Below are 18,883 nucleotides of genomic sequence, written 5' to 3' on the forward strand. Positions count from 1 at the left end.
GTCTGTGTGTCTGCGTGCACACTTGTAGTCTGGCTCTGTCACTTCTCACCTCCTGTGCACATTCCTGCACATGATTATTAACCTGTCCTTCACCCCATGGGCAGACCCAACCCCCCCCCCCCCCCCCCACACACACACACACACACCCACCCAGTTAACAAGTTACACGTTTTGAAAATAAGCATTTTACCCCGATTTAGTGTTATCATGTTTTCAGTACTTCACCGGAAAATCTAAATTTAATGGCACATTCACTTTCAACGACAACAACTGACCTCCAGTGTACACGCCAGCGGTGGTGAATGTGGTCCTGAAGGGGGAGATTTGTGCAGCCTTCTCTGCCGCCAGCTCTTGGACAGACTTGGGTTTAGGAGGAGCAGCAGTGGGCAAATTATTAGGCTGAGGAGCAGGGAACAGGTTCTTTCCATTCTGAAAGTGATAATGAACAGAGAATGAGAAAATGTGGGGGAAAAAAACAGCCAATCAGATTAGACAGGAGAGAGAGAACTGAAATCATATTCATCAAAACAGTGATTTGACGTCTGCTTTTATTCCCTTATCTCAGTACCTGATTATCTGTAGCCTTCCGAAATCTTTAGACTAAGATGACAATTACTGAGAACTGTTAACCGAAAGATTGAGTACAGATTATCTGAGACAGATTAGACTGTTGCAGAACAAATCCTTTTTACTCAAAAACACCATGACACTGAACAAAGCTGAGAATCATTTAGTTTGAGATTTTAAGATATCCTATTTTCTTTAAGTAAGTTTAACTTTAAAATGTATTCAGATTTTACACAATTTAAGGATCTCTATATTTATTTATTTCAGAACTGAGAACATCTGTACAGCAGACAACTTTTCTCAATCAAGTGAACTGGCTGTTTCAGTATTTAAAGCTCATCAGAAATAACCAGCATGAGTTTGTGATAAGATAATAGTTGAAGATGTTATCATCGATATCCTGTCATGGTAACATTCAATATGCAAAAGTTAACTTATTTTAAAACATAATTTATTGGAGAATAATGGATAATCTAGTGATGTGACCTCAGTGAGAAAGCCTGTAGTCAGAGTAGATTCTGCCAGAAAAAACAAGTCATCCTATACATATATTGACATTATGCTGCAATTTAAGAGCTCCATTGTCTGAAGATACAAATAAATGGATAACTACTTACTAACCAAAGAAATTATGTTTGTTTAGTGAAAGAAACATCAATACAGAAAGCTGTGCACCCAGATGTTTGGTATACTAATGGACAACTGCAAGGAGAGAACTGTGTCCATCTGGTGACATCTAGTGTCTGTTGGAGAGACCTACAATGCATTTTAATGATTTCCTACATGACTGCATGTATCCTTAAGTGTCACACCTTTCAGTGCACTAGCTCTACCTGCTGAGCTATCCGATGACCCGTGTCATTCCCTGTTTATCCACAGATTGCCTGCCGTCTTGTAAGATTTGCAATGCGAGACCTCGTACCTGCATGACAACTGATCCTCTGACAACATGATCCATGGTCCCGTAGTCAAACACGTCCTTGACATCCAGGAAAAAGTTGTCCTGGTTTGGGCTGATGGCTCGCATCAGCTTAGTGATGTTGTTGGAGTACAGGGTGCTGGACTGTGTTGGCAAACGGCTGGGCAGGTCTGTGTAGCCAATGTGTGTCACTCCCTAAAACAAAATGATAATCATTTGTTAGATTGTCAGACAATGTCCAAAACCATCAAAAATAAAACATTGACCAAAATCATATTTGGTATTTGGGCATGGATACCCCACCCAGCCCTGTTGAGTCCCAACGGTACACGGTGGATAATTGTCAGGGAGGGTCGGGTTCCATCAAAAATTCAAACACAGTTGCTTTTCAATTTGCTTTCTTGAAAATCTGGTGTACACATTGAATAGAAAGATGTATAATGAATAAAAATGAATGATAATAAGTAGTGATATAACTGGTGATTGACCTAGTGAAGCGAGGTTTACTATTAAAAGTAAAAATTAACCAAGATAGTTGGATTACGTAAATTATCATGGCTTACAGTTCAACAAGAGTTAACAAAGAAGAAGTGATGATCGATAGTGGGGAGTCTGAAATGTTATCATAACTATAAGTGCTTGTATTAACTGTGTGTGTTCATGGGGATAGTGTTTACCCTTTTTGGATGTAACAATAACTTTAGTAATTTACCGTAACCATAAATTAAGGCTAACCTCAGAGTACACTTCACCTTATTTAACTGTGTTGGTTCAGGATGGCTCTGACAAAAAAATACAGTTGTCGGAGTTCAGACAGAAAAATACGACCTCACTCTATTTGACATGGATAGAAGAATGTGTGCACAGTACACGCGCTGACCTTGTAGACTGACAGCTCTCCAGGTACTGTGGTCTCGATGTTTCCTCCAGCTTCTGCAGCCAGGTCCACCACCACGGACCCATCTTTCATACTCTCTACCATTGGTTTGGTGATCAGGATGGGTGCCCGTTTACCTGCAATGCAGCACGAACATTAACAAAATCACAATCATGATAAAATTTACTTTATATGATGGTTCAAATCAAATAAGTAAAAAAGCTCTGTGGAAGTAAATCTGTCAAGAATGAAGACGCTATAAATACTCAGACTTCCAGGCCACATGTGAAAGATATTCACGATGACTGAGCTGACCACAAAGTAACGGAACAAATGTGAAGCTGCAGTAAAATATGTTTTGGAACATTTCTGTAGTTATTTTTAAGCGTTCAATATTCCATGACTTATTGTTTTTTATTTCCAAATTTTGGGACTGGGATATTGGGACAAGCCTAGAATAGACGTCTCACATTCAATGCTATCCCAGATATTTCATGACCAGAGGTCAAAGCTGCTTATGCCTGTTATATTCTCAGTCAGTGTTTATGTTTTGTGTGCAGTTTTGTGCTTCTGTACATACCAGGAATAAGAGCTGTACTGATGACAATGTCCACATCCTGACACTGTTTGGCAAACAACTTCATTTCTGCCTCTAGGAACTCTTTCGACATTTCCTTGGCGTAGCCTCCCTGGCCCTCTCCTGACTCCTTCAATTGTACTTCCAGAGGCTCCGCACCGAGAGATTTGAACTGCTCCAAAGCTGCGGCTCTGGGAGTGGGAGACAAAGTGGCAAAAAAAAATCTCTCATAGTACATGGGCGCACAATTCTCAAGAACAGTAATGGTAACACCTTACATTGCATACAACCAAAAGGTATGTCATATACATAATGTTCTTCATTATCCATATGTCATGCAGTGGTGAGACAAAGTTAACATATGTACAGTGTAGCAAACATCAGATCTAAATCAATTTTATTGCAGTACTCAATTTAATAATGCTAACCACATTAGCTTTAAGATATCATATCAAAAACACACCTGGTGTCAAATCCTCTGACAATGGCTCCCATAGCCCTGGCAGTGCCAGCAGCTGCCAGTCCCGCCACACCACCTCCAATGATCAGCACCTATAACAAAAATACATATATGAGATGGGAAGTGGACACACTCAAATGGGCTGTTAAAAGCAAGCGTATATATTATTCACACTTGTGATGATACAGAAAGACAAATGCTCATGTTACACACTTTTGCGGGTGGCACTTTCCCAGCTGCTGTGATTTGTCCGGTGAAAAAGCGACCAAAGCTGTTGGCTGCCAAAACAACGGACTTGTACCTAAAATTATAGACACATCTGGTAAGTTCACAACAAATATGAACAGTTTTTTTCATGCGTTCAAATACGTCCAATAAATAGAGCTCGAGAAACTAGTCAAAAGACAATGATATAAAATGCAGGATACTCTACAGACAGTATGACTTTTTTGTGGCACCCATGTACTGAACATACCCAGCGATGTTTGCCATGGAGCTCAGAGCATCATAACCCTGGGCAATGGTGACTCGCGGGACCTGGTCCATTGCTAGGACAGTGGCTTTCTTCTGGGACAGAAGCTCCATTAGCTCAGGGTTCTGAGCTGGGTAGATGAAGCTGATTAACGTGGCTGCTTCCTTCATCAGCTCTGTCTCGTGGATACCCAAAGCGGGATTGAAAATGGGAGCACGGACCTGGAAGCAGAAACATTTGGTCAGAGAACATAAGCTAAGAAGTTGAACCCTCCCACCACTTGGTCCTTCAATCTTACCTTCACCAACACATCAGATGCCAGGACATCTTTAATGTCTTTAATTGTTGCTCCAGCCTGAGTGTAATGTTCATCAGAGAACTTGGAAGTCTCTCCAGCTCCAGACTCCACGATGACATTGAAGCCCTGTTTGATGAGCGCCTGGACACCGGCAGGAGACAACGCCACACGACGCTCGTTCTGGAATATTTCTTTGGGAACACCAACTGTGAGTTGTTTGTAGGGGATTCCAGCTACAACAGAAAAACAACAACGCAGAAGCGTGCAAGTTAAATGACAGCTGTTAAAAAGACTTTATGCCTTATAAACCCAAGTTTTGGACAACTAACCGTGGCATTAGTATTTATTCTGTGGACATATAAATGTCGAAAACAAAACATAAAAGTTTCGGAGTCAGCAGAGTTTTCATCAATGACCAGAAGTGGATTTTCTGCTTGTCTAAACACAGCTGTTTCAACACGTGTGAAAACCAGAGGAGCTTAAAATAAATTACATTGGTAAAGGAAAGAAAAACAGGAGATTAAATGAGCGATTGAGTCAGAAAAAACTAATTAAGTAGCTAAGAGTAATATTAGTCCATGCTGTTTTAGTGATATGTCCATGTCTGGCGATCTAGCGACAAGCAGGTCACATGGTGTGTTGGCTCATATGGAAAATTCAAGTGCAGCTCTTTCCCACAGTTTCCGCGTCTATATATAAACATTAGAGCCTCTGCTAGGCTGCTGTTCCTCTCACCCTGCTGCAATGACCTGTTCTCTAAAAAGCTGTGATTTTACACAAAGCTCCACAACAGGGGTGAAAAAATGTAGTTTATTTTAAGTCACACAGTGCTCCAATTATCTGGATCTCATGAAAAAAATGTCAAATCTGATGTGCATGTGCACAGTAAAAGTCAAAAATAAAATGGCACAACTCACAATACGCTGTATTTTAAATACTAAAATGTATTTTAGATATAGACCATAGCAGAAATCACATTGTGGGATGGTGATTGGAATGAAGTCCCAAGCTATCTTTGGTTAGCCTGGAAATCTAGACGCACCCTAGCGGTAGCAAATTTAATTTGCAGCCAGGGTTAACCAGACCTGCATCAACATCTGATGTTGAAGGACCAATGTTTTGAAAACACAACCAATGATATTGCAATGATGAAATGGTCTAAACAGTAAGTGCACTGCATTTATATAGAGTTTGTCTTAATGATCATTCAAAGCACACAGAGTCACCATTCTCCCCATACACATAGTCTTTCTATCATAAAATACACACATCATTCAGAGTCCAATGAAAAAAATGCTTTCCATAAAGCCGAGCGACTCTAGAGGTGTTTCTACATGAGATACACTTGGAGTATAAGTGCATCCACATTTTCTTAGAAGATGGCATATTATTCCACTTATCCAGCAGCTGGGACATGTTAACACCTAAAAGAATATATGAATGCACTGATAAAATGTTGAATTTATGGGGAAAAAGTATAGGTACAGTCCTCACATTCAAGTGGAGGTCATAATTTTAACTGTTGTAACTTTATGAATATGTACAGATATACAGAATATGTAACCATGTTTTTGAGTTAGATAAGCCTTTAACTCACGGTTTGTGTGGCTCACGCTCACATTCCTCAAACAGATTATATTTATCTTATTCCCCAGCACCTCAAGCACTGTGCAGAGACAGATCAGCATTTGTAGCATCTGCTTACTAAAATGATTTGCAATTATTAAACACTAGACCCTAAAACAAATGCTTTTAAGTTGGAAATGCTTGCAAGATGTTTGTTCATTAAGCACAGTGTCAAAATATCTTTGTCACAGTTCACATGTACACGCTGCCTCTGTCTGTAGGCTTCCATGAGATGAAAGCACAAGGATTAGTGTGTGTTCTCCTCTTTTACTTGTCTACCAGAGTGTAAGCTGATACTTGTGTGTCTAGAATAGACACTGCCTATCAGCTGTTAGTGGAAAAGACTGAACTACAGGAATGTCAACCTGTGATCACTATGAACCGGGTCACCTGCAGCCAATAAACACCACATACACATGTGCACCCACACACACTCAGAGACATTGGCACAATCATGAACCCAGCACATGCAGACATGAAGCACCTGCAACCAGCTGGTACTGGCTTTCACAGTAGGCCCACATTGTGCCTGGTTAGGGGAGAGAATACTGCCTTAGGTCTCCATTATCCTGAATATGACCTTGCCGATCAGAGCAAATGACAGTAGCAACAACTACGTTTATGGTAAACAAGAGTCAGACAAACAAGTGACAGCATTTTATTCATCTCCATTTTGCCTAAACGGTGGATTAACTTCCAAGACAATAGACATCATTTAAAAAGGAATGAGTATGCAATGGAAAAAGAATAAAGCTATGAATGGCATAGTTGTCTGAAAGCATAACCTCTTTACATGTGTATTTGACGAGTTTGAAACACATGTCACACTAAGGTCCTGCAGCTGATACACAGGTTCATGAGAAAGCACACAGAAACTACAGGTGGTGCTGCTATGGTCTGTAGCTAAAGGTTGTGAGTGGTGATTAGGGCTGCAACTACAACCTTTTTATCTACATGATTTTCAATGAACTAATAAATCACTGGATCTATAAAATGTCAAGATATTGAATTTGTTTCATATTTGCCCATTCATTGCCCAAGGGAAAGTAACCAATGTACATATATCAATGTTTTTATTTTAAAAAGTGACTTTAAAGATAAAGTCATGATCAAACCCTTTTTGGATGCATTAAATTCTTATCTACAAGTACGTCATTTGATAAATAATTTATTTCCCACAGCTCTTGCCTACAAGACTGAACAGAATGTTTAATAATTAAATATGAAAGGAAGCTACGTGGGGTTGCAAAGTATCAATATAGTAAATCATTAAGCATTACTTTTACTTACCTAGGACCCCTATATATTTTTTAGCTCTAACAGTGCATGCATGCTGTAAGTAAAATGGCCAAACCTGGACAACAGAACCAACAGTTGTGTCACTGTCACAACCTCCATGCTTTATATCTATATTGTAATTTTTTTTTAATTTCACAGAGGGAACCTCCCAAAGAGATTAATAAAGTCGTCTGTCTAAATGAAGATGTGCTGTTAAGGGTTTTGTGTCACAGTTAAGTCCCCAAGATCCTCTGACCCCAGTAGAGCTCTTTCATGCAACACTTCTGTGAGTATCTTACCTGGACTGGCGCATCGTCCCAGAGCTTGACAGGTCCTGAAAAGGCGAAGGCATGAAGATTTGACAGTAGGGCCACTCTGCAGTTTGATGCAGGAAACGCCGCTGAACACAGGGGTAGAGCAGGTGGCTGCCACAACACGTAGGAGGCTTGCCATGGTGTTCACATGCACCCGACACTCACACACCAGGAGGAGCTCAACAGGACAGGCAGCACTCCTCCTGAGGCAGAGACACGAGAGACAGGTGAGACACAAAAGTCCTGACAGATAGAGAGAAACATGTCCCACCCCGTACATGTGTAGAACAAGCACATACTACATGTAAATATTTGTTTGTACAAACATTCCCCCACAAACTGGCTGCCAGATTCTCATTGTGAATTTGTCCTACATTGTTGACATTATACAAGAAGTATGTGCTTTGCTCAATTTTCGACACGCTTGGTTTTAGGAGGGGGGGAAGAGGGAATTGCGCATCTCAACTATTACAAATATTGTGGACAACCACTGTGACTTCTTTAAATTGACATACTGACTGCATGTTTACTTTAGGGAGATAACAGAACTGGGGTAGACAGGTTTAGGTTAGCTGGTGTAGGAGGGTATGAACCAGAAGCAATTGGCAAAAACAACTTTATCACAGTTCAGTTTGCTCCACACAGGTGGAAGAACACACTTGACAGGAGAAAAAATATTAGTATAATATAAATGAGTCAATCACATGATTAGTCAACTGCAACTTTCAATGTTTTCCTACATTTTAAAGATTATAAAACTGATCATGTAATGTCTACAGTATATATTTGCATATGATTGTACACTTGCTGTGTCCTAATGGAGCCATGTAAATAACTCATAACATTAATTTAGTAGAAAATCTACTGAGTGCTGTGTGTAAGTATATATTGTATATTTTCATCATAAATTAACTGCCAGTGGTTATCTTGGTCAATTCTATATTTTAGTCACGACTAATGAAACATGTCCACCATAATTTCCCAAAGACCAAGGTGACACATGTCATTTTGCACATTTGCTTTAAAATGTCAAAGAGTAATACAATTATTATACAAATTGATGAGGTTTTATCAATTACACACAACCAAAGCACAAACCATTTATGTCTAAATATCATCTTTATGGAAATTGCCAATCAAAATATTCTGGACAGGGACCAATACACAAGTTCCAATTCAAAAATTAAATATTATTGGAAATATACGGCTAAAAGAAACCGATTATGAACCCATTGTTGGGCCTGTAGTGTGATGTTCAGGTACCGTTATTGAAAAAAAATATGCACATATGCACGAATCCGAATACACATGACTGGTATTTATTGCTTTGTCCTCTGAAGTGGCAGAAAACCCGGGTCAAGAATTGAACACGGCTCTCATAAAACTCAATGAACCAGTGAGTCGCCAATGAAAACACACGTACGTGGCGGCTCTTACGCAGAGATTTACGAAGCTAATGTGTAAAACAAGGTGACGCGTTGAAGTGTACTGTAAGTAAACCAGTAATCACACATTAAATCAGACACCACGTCTATCTTTGTTGTCTTCTTTCGCTGCAGTCTATGAGGGAGGGAAAGGAGGGAGGGAGGGTGAGAGAGAGGGTGAGAGCCACAACGAGCTAACGTGCGCGCTAGCTTGCGGTTAATCCGCATGTCATTTCATAAATGAAAAGGCGACTTATGACTCAAAGGGTTGCATTACACACGCGCGGAAACGCAAACCGAAACACATGCAAGGTGTAAAGCCAAAACGTGAGACGTTCGACAGCAGATAGAACGACTGACCTTTGCAGACGCTCCTGACTGTGCAGCAGCGGCGAAGGCGAACTCTCAGTCGACCCGGAAGATGAATGCACGAGAAGCCGGTGCACGAATTGTATTGGATCAAGTGAGACACATCAGAGGAAATCCGATGAGACTGCTGCTGTTCTGTCTCTTTCCTATGCAAGCCCGTTTCCGCCACAGGGGAAAAGAAGACTGCATACCCAAGTCATTATTATGAGATAGTAAGTCATCTTTTTGATGACATACCATCTCAGGATTATGATTTATCATCTCATCATAATAATGAGATATTTAGTATCTCATCATGAGATACTAAGTCATAATAATGACATACTAAATCATACTTTTGACTTACTAAGTTATAATAATGAGATATTTAGTGATAATACTGAGATACTAAGTTATAATAATGAGATATTTAGTGATAATACTGAGATACTAAGTCATAATAATGAGATACTAAGTCATAATAATGAGATGCTAAGTCATAACTATGAGATACTAAGTCATAACTATGAGAAAATATACAGTCATAATAATGAGATGCTTAGTCATAATAATGAGATGAAGTCATAATTATGAGATAATAAGTCATAACTATGAGGTACTAAGTCATGAGATAGTAAGTCATAATTATCAGATACTACGTAATTATAATGAGATTCTGTCATAATTATGAGATACTAAGTCATAACTATGACATACTTAGTCATAATAATGAGATAGTAAATCAAAATAATGGGATGAAGTCATAATTATGTGATACTAAGTCATAATAATGAGATGCTAAGTCATACTAACTTTGGGGATTAGGGAAATATGAGAGTGAATGGTTGTTTGTTTCTATGATGGAGTGTCCAGGGTTTTCCCACGCCTTTCACCCTATGTCAGCTGGGATTGGCACCAGTGCCCTACACGACCTTCATGTGGAGGATAAAGTGGTAGAAGATGAATAAATGAATGATTGAATGAATGAATTAATTAAGTTATTTTGTCAGGTGTCTCTGTGTATTTGTTGTTTTTGTTCATTTCTTATTCTCTGGGAAAAGTTGTTTCTATGACAGGACATTAAAATACAATATCATATATACATGGATTGGCTGAACCCTCACACTCACACCTACAGTATGGTGAATTTATAGTGTCCAATTTGCCTAATCCCCAAATTTACATGTCTTCCGACTGTGGGAGGAAAGTGGAGAACCCGGTAAAAATCCACACACACATGGGGAAAACACGCAAACTCCATGCAGAAAGGCCCTTGTTCCAACTGGGTCTCGAACCTGTGTCTTCTTGCTGCAAAGGCAAGTATCCTGCACTGTATCAAAAACTGTCTAAAAACAGAACTATTGTAGATGCAGTATTGTATTTGTCCACTGAGGGTCGCCATTTTATAATTTTTTTTATTCATCCTCAAAAGTGCTATTTAGCTTTTGTTGTTTTTGTATCAAATTCTGTGATCATTGGCATTTGGATTGGAATGATGTGACTGAAAGTAAGTCTTACACTATACACTATTAACAAGATGTCAATGAGTTTTAACTCATACAACATGTGTATGTAAAGCTCGAGCATGTCTTAAATAAACCTGGCGTGAAAGAACTTTTCACAGCAGATATTTTTCGACATGAAATAGTAGGACAAACACATAATTTTACCAATAACACAAATTAGGGTTCCACTGCACGTTTAGGAGAACCAGTGTGCAAGTGTAAGGGTAGGTCACACTAAATTCTTGACACATTAACCTGTAGAAGATTTGTATTTCTGAAAAATCTGTTATTTTAATATTGCATATATGTTTCCTGTATTTTATGGATGTGTTCTAACAGAGTGATAGACAAATAGTAATACTGTATGGTCGTTATAACGTTACTAAAACAACAAACCTAAAGATGGCCTAAAACTTTGCACAGTACTGTATAAGTACTGTATACTGCAATAATGTGCTCTCATACATATATACCTATAAGGAGGACTCATGATATATCATGTCCTCCTTCTTGGTTAAACTGATGCAAAGTGGTGATTACACTATGCTTACTAAAGTTAACCTAAGTGTTACTTCCTGTTGCAGCACTATATGTGAGTATTGTGCTGCTTTTTGTGCTGTTGTAGCCATCGCATCTATTGGTAGATGCCATGAGGTGTTTTTGAAAAGTAATGGGCCAAATAAAGTGTCAGATATTCCGATATTGGCACGAGGTGAGCGGATGTCACAAATGTGATGTCTGTTCTCTTACTCATTGATGTGCTTGCAAAACCCATATAGGTTTAATTTAGTGCATATGGTGAACAGTTTGTGTCTGTGTTTTTAGGACATATGAAAGGAGGTTGGGCGTTTCGGTATTTGTTTATCTTATAAACAACTCATCTAATTATTCACATAGGCCTGCACTGGCACTGGCACTGACGATATAGTATATGCACTGTTTGAAGAAGTTATCCTTCCTCTTGTATACACACATATGCACACTCACACATGGACTCACACACACTCATCTGATCATCTGGTTCTTTTTATCAGGCTCAGAGAGTGGAATGCATTGTCGCTACGCCTGGTTTTCATTGTAGCTTTTTCACCATAAAGATAGTTCTTATAATTGCAGTGATTCTGCCTGCACTGCTTTGATTTTCTTTTTCCATTTGTTCGTCTTCCTCTGTCACATTGAAAAAAAGAAAAAGGCAACAGATGGAAGAACATTTCTGAGTTTCGAATGAAGCTTTGTCGTAGCTGCAAGACATGTACATATTGTAAAATTAAATTTTCGGCAAGTGAAAAACCTTCATTTGTATCACGTTTTTGCCTTTTATATTTGGTCAAATATAACCTTTAAGCATGGAACATTGGACCGTTGGAGCTGCAATCATTTTTTGGCAATTTAAAAAAAAAAAAACTTGTATATGTATGAAGGACTGAATCAGGTAGAACCTGTCAGATATGCTGTAAACCTTGTGAATACATGAACTCATTTTGCGCTAAAAACAGCCTTTTGTAAGAGCTACAGTTAATGGATGGTCACACTTGTGTAACCATGGTTTCTGAGTGAAGAGACTCTCAGGTAGAGCGAGAGAGAGTCCACATATAATAGAAAACTGCATTTTGTTGGTTGTATTAGACCATGAGAGAAAATGAAGTGTTGTTGTAGTGTTGGTAACTCAGTGGGCTATAATCTGTCAAATATACCCCCAAGGATTGAAATCAAGTCGTTTTCAGCCTTCATTTAATAGCCTTTCAGTCACAAGGTGAGATCTGCAATCATGACACCAAAAGGACTGAGTGGGCAAAAATCTGTCAAACCCTCATGTCATTTTGAGACAGAGGATCATAACTCACATGATAATGATTTGTATACATCCTGTTCCCATATTGAATTTATGCTAATGCTGTGCTAGTATTCTTTGCTTCAATTTTCTTTGTATTTAATTAATAAAATCATATTAACACCCGTTTAAGTTTGTACTAAATTAAATGTAACGTTCATTCATCTTCTTCTTCAAAAAAGGCAAGGTTCACCTTGGACAGGTGGTCAGTTCATTGCAGGGAACACACATACAGATAAATAACCATTCACTCTCACTCTCACAGTCAGTTTATAGTGTCCGATTAAACTAATCTGCATGTATTTTAGACTGTCTGGAAGAAAACCCACGTGCACATGGGGGAGAACATGCAAACCCTACACAGAAAGGCCCTTAGTTGAACCAGCATCTGACCCAATGACCTTATTGCTGTGAGACAACAATGCCAGCCACTTAAAACCTGTATGGTCAAGACACTTGTCACTTTCACAGGTTTTCCAGTCAAAAAGTCTCCTGTCAATCATTGTGTGGACTTTTCCAGACGGTGGCACCTGTGACCCTGTCAGGTTTATTGATGGTTGCTGCCACTTCCTTCAAGTTCCAGTTGGACAAGTGGCTTTTAAGATGTTTTACCCTGAAGCACCAAATTTCACTCCCTGACGCTCACACACATTTTAAAGCCCCTCCCCCGTCCTTCAGTTGGGCAGCCTGCAATATATTGTAATTCTTTTACTTAGGACATTACTGAGCTCTAAAGTAAAGTGACAAATATTAATAGCATCAAGAACAATCACAGTGGACATTATATATTATAAACGGCTTATGTTATCATTATTTATGTAAGCCATTTTATATGTATCTACATTGTAGGAATAACATCTTTTCACTTCTACGCAGGATCCTCTAGACCAAAAGACCCCTCCCACCCTACTAATGTTGCAACATAACATCCATGTGTATGTGATTATCTGTACATGATTATGTAAAATAATCAACAACAACAATCGTCAGCTGTGGGAGAAGGCGAAGGTGTGTGTGTGAGAGTGACAGAGGGGGGGGAGAGAGAGAGGGAGGGAGATTTGAGCAAGAAAATGCTTTGAAGTCAGAAAATTCCAGGAGTTTCCTGTTAACAAGAGTGGTGTGTAATGTGAACCAGGAGTGTGTGTCTGTGTCCAAGCAGAGAAAAGTCCTTCCCCAGTCAAGTTGGATATAGTATGAAAGTTTCTTTCACTCTTTTCAGTGACTTTTAAACAGCTGGTGAATCTATCTTGTCTGCTTCAGATGCAGCAGCAGCAGCAGCAGTGGTGGTGGTAATAGCACGACATTACTGTCTTGCTTTTTTTTTTTTCAACAGAGGATTTGTGGGACACTAACCAGTTCCAGCTGATCAACAAACAGAACCACTGAACCATGTCAGTAAGGATGTGTAGTCTCTATACCTCACACTCACATCTGCTGATGTTTGCTGCATTGTGGAGCCTCAGCTACCAGAGCTTGCTTGCTGCGGGGCCAGGCATCGGTCGGAGCAAGCCCAAGGAACAGTTGGACCCTAATGTAAGGGACTGGGGAGACTATTCTGACCTCCCTCCAGGAGTAGAGCAGGGACTGGGGCTGCATGAAGACAGAGAACATGGAAACAACAAAGGAGTTGGTGAAACATCATCAAGCCTGGCTCCAGAGCTGGATTTCCTGGCTGAATTTGCAGGCAAGAGAAACAGAATGATCTGCAGATGAGTGCGTTTGTCTTATTCATATTACCTACACACCCTTCTCCCCTCTAGGTAAAAAGCGACTGTGGGTGATAACAGCCCCATCACACACTGACAACTATCTGCGTATGATGGAGAAACAGCTGGAAGACATGGAGCAGGTACAAAACATTTCATTATTATTTAGATATAATAAGAAAAATACATTGTTAATACAACTTTATTCTATGTTTTTTGAAACTCTTTTTCACTCAGAAACTGCTAAACTGCCGTCTAGCAGAGAGGGACACCTTCATCATCATCATCATCCAGAACGCCATGATGGAAGGTCGGATACAGAAAACTACTTTCCAAGGAGAAGCCACCGTGGAGAGCCTCGACCCGGATACAGTTACCAGGCTGCTGCACTATCTGGAGCTTAACAGCCAGGTTAAAAATACTGTCTAAAATAAAAATATGAGTTTAATCTCTCTGGTTTACCTGCTCTTTACACAACACCAATCATTTCAGGAGCAAGCCTTCACGATGCTGGTCCTGAAGAAAAATTTGCGGGTCAGTGAGCGGTTCCCGTATCCAGTCCGCGTTGAGGCGATTTTGGAGCTCATCGATCAGTTCCCCAAGAGGAAGCTGGAGAAGATGACCAGATACGGAGCCAATTTAAGGTTTGGTTCTATGACTTATAAGATAACATTATCCTTCATAAGTCCAACAACAGGGGATAATGTAAAGGTAACAAATGGCAAGCATGCATTTTAAACACCAGGTAATATAAGAAATATAGAAAATGGCTAAAAAACTGTTTATTATCTACAATGTAAACAGTGTTTAATCACAATATATATGGCATGGCATATTATGAAGTGTGCTTTCATGATGTTATATTTTATACAAAGAAATGAATAAAATATAACTGTGTGTGAAGTTGAAAACAGTGACTTTTAGTTTTGGCATTTCTATTTAAAGATTTAACAATTTATAGTCTTCACCATGTCCAGTTTTTGGTCAATCAGTCCTAAAGATGCAATGATGATGCAGTTAAATTCTAGTCTTCACTTAGCGTTATGCATTTAACTTCATTATGAAAAAGGAAAAATTTCACCTCTATTGCGTTAGGCAGTTATAATTGTTTTCCAATAAGTGTCCCTACTGTACCATGTGAATACATTGCTACACAAATCCTCTGACAAAACATTCTTTAATTCAGGTGTATCACCACTAAAAAGAAGGTTGTCATGAAAAGAAAAAAGATTAGAAGGATGAGGGTGCTGAGCCCTCAGAGGCAAGGAAATGGGACGTCTTTGGTGGCCTTACCACGAAAACCTCCCATGGACAAAAAGGCTGCCCTGAAAAGTAAGATCCAGGACATACTGAGTGGACGGTCAAGATTTGTTATTCGTAAAGCGCCTGCCGCGGGGTCCACAAGGGGAAAGGACTCCAGCAATGGTGGTCAAACTGTCTCTAACAGACTGGAAAAAGCGAAAGAGAACAGTCCTCCATCTGTGTCAAAGAGCGATGAAGAGAGGAAGAAAAACAGGTGCCCTTTTTTTCATATTTGTGTCAAAAATAAAGGAATCCATGTGGATATTGTGAATGATTGAACTGAAACAGTGTTTAGACTTTGTATTCCTATCAGAGGGAGGCCTGACATGTACATCATGTCTCCTCATTAACCCCAAACAGAGATGTGTTTTTTTTAAAGAGCTGGATGAACATCAAAGTAATGTTTCGGTGCTGTTTTACAGTCCTGACCCCAGTGAGGAAGAAGGAAAGAAAACACATGGAGAGAAAAACGGCGAGGACAAAAAAGAACAAAATGTAAAGGGCGACTCACAAGAAAAACAGAGCTCTAAGAAAAAGGGCAAAGGAAGAAAAGGAAAGAAAGGAAAAGGAAGAGGGAAGAAGTCAAATAAAGAAGCCAGTGAGAAGGATAAGAAAGCCTTGAAGGAGTTTTTGGACAGTTTTAAAGGAACAAGAAGACTGATGGTGAGAACCTTTCATAACCCTATTGTACACTAGCATCTACATAGTGCACAATGTACATGATCACACGTGTGAGTTGTCCTGTTTTTAGCTGATCTCAACACCCAGCAGAGACGCGACACTTTACGTCCAGCAGAAAGAAGAAAACGAAAAATATTACTGTGACCTCGCGATCAGGAAGATCACTGTGGCGACCATAGTGGAAGGCAGCGACGCCACGCTCACACTGCAACACTACAAGCTCGGTAAGTGTTTGTGTATTTCTGTGTGTGTGTGTGTGTGTGTGTTTTGGATATACATTATATCCAAAACACTTCCAAGTATCAAAATTCTACTTTAACTGGCTTGCCAACATCAGTTGTTCTGCTGCTTATATGCTCTGGGCATTTTTGATGTTGTAGATTTGAGTAAACAATGGAAAAAAAAGAGTCTACAGCCACGCTGGAGGTTGTGTGAGATTGAAATCAGGCACTAAAATCACAGAAATGCTCTGAGCTAAATGGCAACACAGTGATTTGGTTTGTGAGCATATTAGCATTTGATAAATTTCAGTAAACACAAACTACAACTGAGACTTATGGGATTTTTTTGCAGCAGGAAAAGTGAGGGAGACCAGCAAATCAATTTCACTGTTGGGGGGAAAATGAATGTGTGAAAAAATTGGCAAGTCATTCAATAATTGTTGAGGCACTTTCCTCAAAATAACAAAAAAACAACATCATGGTGGCCCTGGAAGAGAGGTCTTCACTATGTGAATGGCATAGTCATTCTGGTCAGTTATTGTTGAGATATTCCTCTGAAATCACCATGCTTGCACGTGTACTACTAGTGCTAGGATGCTAATTAAAATTTCCAGTGATCAGCATGATGCATACGTTTGACAATCTCATACAACAACAGTGTGCTATCACAACATATACAGTTTTAACATGACTTGTTTATGGACAGGTGGCGGTCAAGATCAGGACCTGATCTTAGTTGTTATTATTGTTTTGGTTTCTACTGTGTATTTATACGCATGTGTGTATTTCAGAGTCCGAGTCTCCACTCACTGACCTATCCGAGACCTTTGATTCAGGCCTGATCTCCCTGTTGAGGGCAGAGCTCAGACTGTCGTCCTCTGACCTCTTTTCCATGACTGTCACTGATTACGACATCAAGTCCAATGTAAGAATTTTGTTTTTTTTTTGCTCATCTAGTTTAGTATTTATTCTCTTTTTCAGTATCACTTTTACACAGGTTGGTGGTGATTGGTTTGTTTAAATGATGCAAGGTTTGTGACCTATTCAACTATGAACAAATCCCTATTTTACTTTCCATTGTGAATTTCTGTAATATTTTTAATATGGAAAGAGGAAACGTGTAGTGAATGTTCAATATATTTATATTTCCTCAGAGAGTCTTTGAAGCTCCACCGTCAAGCTCTGCTCTGTTTGAGTACATAGACAACTTTTCTTCGAGGCACTCAGAAAAAGAAAAGGAGAGAGAGAGTCCACCAGTCTGCTCCAAAGACAAAGAGCCTGAAGAGGAGAATTCCTTGCTCAGGTAAATTACTGTGATCTAGATGTAATCATCTAGTCGTCTTGAGGCAACAATTTCTGGAGCCTTTTCTGCTGACTGCTGCCTTTAACCAAAAATAAAGATTTATGTTTAACATAATTTAATTTCTGTGTATCCCATTATTGCACATAAAAACAACTAACCGAATGCTTGGATGTTATAAGTCGTCAACATAGTGAGACATGTTATTGAAATATGTATGTAACATTCAAACTTGAATCCATCTTTTTTGTTGGATTTTGCAGGTTCATGTCAAAGAGAAGACTGCTGATCATCTCTGCTCCCTCTGAGGATGACTACTCTTTCCAACAGCAGCTCTCTGCTATCAGGGGACAGGAGTGTCACCTGGGTAAGTAATACAGCACACAGGTGATTCAACCTTTGTCTACTCTGCTCTTTTTGGTCAAAAAAAGGTATAACGTGGCCAGGTCCCTTCTCTAATATTCAGGGCTGGTAAAAGCTAAACAAATCATTACATAATGAACGAGTGAGTGTTAGATGTATAATGTGTCCAATCTTTGAGGAGCCTAACTCAAGAAGTAAAAGTTATTACAGCTATCAGACTCAGACTCAAGTGTGTCTTTCCTCAGGTATTCGACACTTTGTCATGTTACAGCTGACTGGAACTGGGGACAAAGCCTCGGGAAAGGTTGAGTTATTTCCTCTAAATGGTGAGTCACATTAATGTGAGCAAGTCCAGGTACATGGGACAGTAATAATTCCTGAAACTTATAATTTGGACATTTTTACGGTTTCACCCAAGAGCAGAGCTTAGGTTTCACTCTGTCATCCTCCTTGCAGGTCGCAGTCAGAGTGAGGTTGAGCCATTATCCCGCGTTATGGTAAACAACATGAGAGAACAGCTGAAGATCAGCAAGGAGTACTTCAGCATGCTGATTGTGGGCAAAGACGGTGATGTCAAGACGTGGTTCCCATCCCCCATGTGGTCCCTGGAAAACATTTACGACCTGGTGGACTCCATGGAGCTTCGTCTGCATGAGGAGATGCTGCAGAAGAGACTTGGAATCCACTGCCCTGAGGACAGGGGAAGAGGAGGCAGCGAGGCAGGACACTATGGAGGCAGGGTGGAGGAGAGATACTGATATCACTCAGAAGTGCAATGAAAAAAGGGATTTAAAAAGGAGGCAATGGAGTGATG

The 18,883-nt window shown here is 39.6% G+C and overlaps 2 protein-coding genes across 3 annotated transcripts in view; one reads left to right on the forward strand and one right to left on the reverse strand.

The window, feature by feature from the left end:
• Positions 1–14,178, reverse strand: part of LOC131445881 (NAD(P) transhydrogenase, mitochondrial-like) — a 32,502-nt gene extending 18,324 nt beyond the window's left edge. Inside the window, exons 1-10 of one of the 2 annotated variants that reach the window (XM_058616605.1) lie at positions 13,926–14,178; positions 7,374–7,591; positions 4,171–4,403; positions 3,876–4,093; positions 3,614–3,701; positions 3,404–3,492; positions 2,944–3,131; positions 2,367–2,500; positions 1,490–1,681; positions 276–429 (exon numbers count right to left, since the gene is read on the reverse strand). In XM_058616605.1, coding sequence (XP_058472588.1) covers positions 276–429; positions 1,490–1,681; positions 2,367–2,500; positions 2,944–3,131; positions 3,404–3,492; positions 3,614–3,701; positions 3,876–4,093; positions 4,171–4,403; positions 7,374–7,591; positions 13,926–14,107 — 1,696 coding nt within the window. In that variant the 5' untranslated portion in view covers positions 14,108–14,178. Of the gene's footprint in view, positions 1–275; positions 430–1,489; positions 1,682–2,366; positions 2,501–2,943; positions 3,132–3,403; positions 3,493–3,613; positions 3,702–3,875; positions 4,094–4,170; positions 4,404–7,373; positions 7,592–9,172; positions 9,297–13,925 lie in introns of those variants that run through there. The other variant, XM_058616607.1, reaches the window with a different exon arrangement.
• Positions 14,179–14,315: 137 nt separating this feature from the next.
• Positions 14,316–18,827, forward strand: ccdc80l2 (coiled-coil domain containing 80 like 2). Its single transcript, XM_058618053.1, has 11 exons — positions 14,316–14,345; positions 14,440–14,613; positions 14,695–14,846; positions 15,389–15,718; positions 15,927–16,167; positions 16,256–16,409; positions 17,198–17,331; positions 17,561–17,709; positions 17,970–18,073; positions 18,315–18,395; positions 18,526–18,827. The coding sequence occupies exons 1-11, from the start codon at positions 14,316–14,318 to the stop codon at positions 18,825–18,827; spliced, it is 1,851 nt and encodes a 616-aa protein (XP_058474036.1).
• Positions 18,828–18,883: the final 56 nt, after the last annotated feature.

Source organism: Solea solea, chromosome 19 (genome assembly GCF_958295425.1).
Source record: "Solea solea chromosome 19, fSolSol10.1, whole genome shotgun sequence".
Classification (NCBI taxonomy): domain Eukaryota; kingdom Metazoa; phylum Chordata; class Actinopteri; order Pleuronectiformes; family Soleidae; genus Solea; species Solea solea.

What these genes read in the sequence shown, in the direction of transcription:
- ccdc80l2 (XM_058618053.1), top strand. Translation starts at nt 14,316, where the DNA reads ATGGAGAAACAGCTGGAAGACATGGAGCAG. An exon ending in ATCTGGAGCTTAACAGCCAG is followed by an intron (nt 14,614 to 14,694) that starts GTTAAAAATACT and finishes CAATCATTTCAG; the next exon opens with GAGCAAGCCTTCACGATGCT. An exon ending in AGATACGGAGCCAATTTAAG is followed by an intron (nt 14,847 to 15,388) that starts GTTTGGTTCTAT and finishes TCTTTAATTCAG; the next exon opens with GTGTATCACCACTAAAAAGA.